At 45.0% G+C, this 5,101-nt stretch overlaps 1 protein-coding gene across 1 annotated transcript in view; it reads right to left on the minus strand.

Moving 5' to 3' along the window:
- Positions 1–404: 404 nt before the first annotated feature.
- The window catches only part of LOC147421877 (uncharacterized), a 65,346-nt gene continuing 60,649 nt past the window's right edge, over positions 405–5,101 (minus strand). Inside the window, exons 11-13 of the mRNA XM_086503182.1 lie at positions 3,497–3,619; positions 729–856; positions 405–488 (exon numbers count right to left, since the gene is read on the minus strand). Of these exons, the coding sequence (XP_086359308.1) occupies positions 405–488; positions 729–856; positions 3,497–3,619 (335 nt within the window). The remainder of the gene's footprint in view (positions 489–728; positions 857–3,496; positions 3,620–5,101) is intronic.

Here is a 5,101-nt window from a genome sequence, read left to right on the forward strand (position 1 = left end):
GTGTGTGTGTGTGTGTGTGTGTGTGTGTGTGTGTGTGTGAGAGAGAGAGAGAGAGAGAGAGAGAGAGAGAGAGAGAGAGAGAGAGAGAGAGATCCAATTACCATGCTTTTGTAGAGAGATAGAAAGATAGAGAGAAGGAGTACATATGCATTTTTATCTTTCTATAGTGATTCCAAGGACTACGTTTCCATTGTGTGTGTGTGCGTGTGTATGTATGAGAGAGAGAGAGAGAGAGAGAGAGAGAGAGAGAGAGAGAGAGAGAGAGAGAGAGAGATAGAGAGATCCAATTGCCATGCTTTTCTTGGCCGCAGCAACGCGTGGGTCACATACTAGTCTCCATGGAAGCAATATGTTATCTTAGAGGTGAAAAAATGATATCAATGGCAGTGTTTAAAGAAAGATGGTTACCTACCACGCTCACCTGCCATCTGGCGGCTCTTCCACTTTCCCGCTTCTTCACCATCATGCCTGTATCTCTTGATATTCGGCTTTAAAAAAACGATTCAAAAACGTTAGCACATATTAGAGCTTAAATAGCATAAAAGTTTACACAAATGCTATTATTCAGTCTATTCTCAATTCATTAGATAGAATCTTCATGATTTCCTTCAACCAAATTTGAAAAAAGAAAAATTCCATCTCGTCTGGCCTCGCCTTTGTCTCCCCCTTCGTCCCCTCAACCGCTACATTGTAGCTCCTTTGCACCTCCCCCGGCCCTCAGCACTCACTTGCCATTGACTGCCATTGCAAATCCTCTTGACCACAGTCTCAGTGGGTACACAACCATTGCTCATCAATAAGAGCAATGGTATGAGCTCCCCAAGGTGCATGATAGCCTTGTCAAAAGTGCAAAAATCTGCGACATAAAGGAGAAAACAAGAACTGGTTGCCATTGAAGAGTTTGAGAGCAACACTTGAGGGCATGATTAGGTAGTAGCAAGAACGCAGCAAGAAGAGGTTGGGAGTGTAGCTAGCTTATGTTGCATGGTAAAATGCTGCCTCTTGAGTTCAGCTTGCCACAAGCTACTAAAGCGGGGAGGAAACTTAGGCAGAAGCTGAGAAGTGCGAGGTTGGGAAAATGCAGCAAAGAAAGATCTTTTTTGGGCTTGTCTATGTATGGACAACCACTTAGTGATGGAGCGTGTCGCATGCTCAGACTTTGCTACCAATGCATCCCATGTGCGACACATTCCTTTAGGCAACACTGCCAAGTAGCCTGCAATTATTTCCACATGATTTGACGATCTTTCCAAATAAACCTTCACCTTCCCCTTCATTAAGTGCTTGTCTCTAATGCATCGTATGTCCATGGAAACTTGCTCGAAAGATAGCCCCATTTAGGCTAGGAGCGGATGGCCAGTTTTGCAATGCGAGCATCATCGATGGAGTGCACAACCACAATACCAATCACGTTATTGACGGAAGAGGTGGCACTGTGTGCGCTCACATGGGAAGCCTTGCAACTCTTGCATGGAGGCCCTTGGAGACTTCCCCTGTAGGACACCATTCATGCCATCTCCATCTCTCTCTACCTACCCTACACCGTGCTGTCCAAGGCCAGTGATGCGCATCCTTTGCGTTTTCTCTACCAACATCCTCAACCCATCCCTCTGCCAACACAATCCAGAAAAAATCCCCCCTCCCTCCCCCACTCTCTCCACCACGTGCCCAAAATGCCCTTCCAATTTTCCAAAATTCCCAAAACACCCCGGCAACCACATGTCCAAGGGGAGAGGTCGAAATCCCTTCCTCGAACGTGCAGATGAGCTAGCAGCCTAGTTGAGAAGATGTCAGAGACTCAAAGGTGGACATGGCACCTCTCTCTCTCTCTCTCTCTCTCTCTCTCTCTCTCTCTCTCTCTCTCTCTCTCTCTCTCTCTCTCGCATGCACTATGTTGACTCCTCTCGCCTGACGCCTGTGTCACCTTGCGCAATGCACTGGTCCAAAATTTGTCGAATGAAGCTCGTGCTGACACATGTCCAAGGAAGGGGCCAGAATCCCTTCGCCCATTATAATAGTACGGATATATTTCTCATTATCCTCCCTCTCTCTCCCTCTCTCTCCCCTTCTCATCATCGGATAGATATTTAAGGTCTCTTGTGATACTTTCCTAAACGTTAAAATTCTCTTCTTCTTTTGCTATTTCCTTTCTACCCGATGTCTTTCTATTTCCTTCCTTTCTCTCTCTCTCTCTCTATTTCTCTTTATCTCCCTACTTTTTACATTCTCTCTCTCTCTCTCTCTCTCTCTCTCTCTCTCTCTCTCTCTCTCTTTTCTGCTTCTACCTATGTATTTCCTAATATATCTTTAGATATAGATATGATCTCTAGCGCCCCTGCCCCCCCAAAAAAAGAGTAATGTGAAAAGTGATATCGTGGGTCAGGCCCTTAGTCAGATAACTTCCTTCCTCGATCGGCAAGTGAATTCTATAAATGGGCGACATTGGGATCCCCTCCTCCGCCAGCATGCAAGGTTCTCTTCCCAATGCCCATTGGTCTGCAACGAATGCAAACAGGCCCTTAGGCCTACAACATGCGCACAAAGAGGCAGATGGCACTGTCTATTCGTCGCCTGTTTCTCACGACCTCGTGTGTGTGTGTGTGTGTGTGTGTTGTGGTTTGCGCATTAATGTGACGGAGGTAGGGTCCGAGTGCAGGCCTTCAAAGGAGTGCACTCTACTGTCGGCACGATACGGAAAATAGCGTGACAGTGGCGCCGGAGAAAGCATATGCCCCCACATGTCCGAGGGGGTTAGGGGCCACAATCCCTTCCTCAAATGTGCAGATGAGCTAGTTGCCTAGTTGAGAAGACGTCGGATACTTTAAGGTGGACATGGCACCTTTCTCTTTCTTTCTCTCTCTCTCTCTCTCTCTCTCTCTCTCTCTCTCTCTCACGCGTGTGCACGTCCTGCACCTGTGTCAACTTACGCAGCAGTAGTACACTAGTCTGGAATATGCCATCGGAGGTGGAGCCAACACCTCTCTCTCTCTCTCTCTCTCTCTCTCTCTCTCTCCTGCACGCACTGTGTTGACTGCTCTCGCCTGACGCCTGTGTCACCTTGAGTAGTGCACTGGTCCAAAATTTGTCGGATGAAGCTCGTTCTGACACATGTGCGGGGAAGGGTCCGGAATCCCTTCGCCCAAAATAAAAATATAGATTTCTCATTATCCTCCCACTCTCTCTCTCTCTCTCTCATCATCAGATAGATCTTTAAGGTCTCTTGTGATAGTTTCCTACAACGTTAAAATTCTCTTCTTCTTCTGCTATTTCCTTTCTACTTGTTGTCTTTCTATTTCCTTCATTTCTCTCTCTATTTATCTTTATCTCCCTACTTTTTACATTCTCTCTCTCTCTCTCTCTCTCTCTCTCTCTCTCTCTCTCTCTCTCTTCTGCCGCTACCTATGTATTATTTCCTAATATCTCTTTAAATATAGATATGCTCTCTAGTGCCCTCCACCCCCCTCCCCGAAAAAAAAAGTAAAGCAAGAAGTAGTACCGTGGGTTCGGCCCTTCGTCTGATAACTTCCTTCCTCGACTGGCCAGTGGATTCTGTAAACGGGCGATGCTGGGATCCCCTCCTCCTCCAGCATGCAAGGTTCTCCTCCCGATGCCCATTGATCTGCAACACATGCAAACATGCCCTTAGGCCTGCATCATGCACACAAAGAGGCAATGACACTGTCTATTCGTCGCCTACTGCTCATTACCTCGTGTGTGTGTTGTGGTTTTCGCATAAATGTGACTGAGTCGAGGTCCGAGTGCAGGGTCCGAGTTAATGAGAAAAATGTCATCAACTCCCACACAGATGGCGGGCCGCGACACCTCTCTCTCTCTCTCTCTCTCTCTCTCTCTCTCTGTATATCGTCGTTTCCTGTATCGCGCAGGTTTCACTGCCTTGAAGAAGCCGGAATGAGCTGCTGCTGCTGCTGACGTGTGGCAGAGAGAGGGACCCGGAATCCCTCCTGCCATCTATTCTATATATTAAGCAGAGAGATATTCAGGGGGCCACGTGATGTAATTTGCTTCATCCGGCAGTGTGGCCCTGCATCTCCGGCTACAGTGAGGACAATGCACATGTAGGGGGAGAGAGAGAGAGAGGCGGCCTTCGGCCGCCGGCCACACTATTATATATGTATAGATAGATAGATAGATATAGATAGATTGTCTTCCCTCAAGGAAACAAAAAGAGTGAAACGCCTACATACATACGTCTTGGGGGTTCACACGAGGCTTGGTTGAAGACTAAAATTGATGAAGTTGAAGCATACTTCCATCCCACACTTGATTTAAAAGAGAAGTTAAAGAATATGATACCCTTTGGTGACCTAGGGAATCCACATGCAAAGGAAGGCATCAAATTTCTATTCGACAGTTCTTGAACTCAAACCTGATCGGTTCAATTCTAATTTACCACAAGTCTTGAACTCAAACCTGAGTTTGATCAAAGTGCAAGTTTGAATCTTAGTGAGCAAGTTTTTGGCCTGTGGAAGGCCATAGGGTTAAGTGTGCAAAGTTGTTGCAAAACTGAGACCGTTGGATTCTTTGGCTAGATGAGCGCCACATGGCAAGGTTCTTTATAAAATATCTTTGTTGTCCCTTTTGTTTCCTTACATCACTTTCTTTGAGAGACAAGTGTCCCTAAGGGATTCAAAAGTCTTGTGAATAGAAAGCTTAAACTAAGGAAGCATTTACTTTGTTTGCATGCTTGAAATGACTTCTATACTTCTATACTATATATGAAGCATCTTGATTTTTTTAAGGAAGTAGAGACCCTCCATAGTGATTTACTTTGTTTGCATGCTTGAAAATGACTTCTATACTTCTATACTATATATGAAGCAGCTTAAATTTTGTAAGGAAAGAGAGACTCTCCATGTGTCACTCACTCTTCGTTCAAGAGAAAAGCTTATAAGACCTCTATTTTAAAATGCAAAACTCAAAGGTAAGAAGATTTTAAATACAAAAGTGAATAGTAACATTGCAAAAAATGAAAAGACTTTTTGGAATTGAAAATCAAAGGCTTTCTACTTTACACAAAGTAACTGAACCATTTAAGTACACATAGCAAAAAGACTTTGGAAAATGTAAAGTCAAAAGCCTT

This window comes from Adiantum capillus-veneris, chromosome 27 (genome assembly GCF_014529385.1).
Source record: "Adiantum capillus-veneris isolate H3 chromosome 27, ASM1452938v2, whole genome shotgun sequence".
In the NCBI taxonomy this organism is placed as follows: Eukaryota; Viridiplantae; Streptophyta; class Polypodiopsida; order Polypodiales; family Pteridaceae; genus Adiantum; species Adiantum capillus-veneris.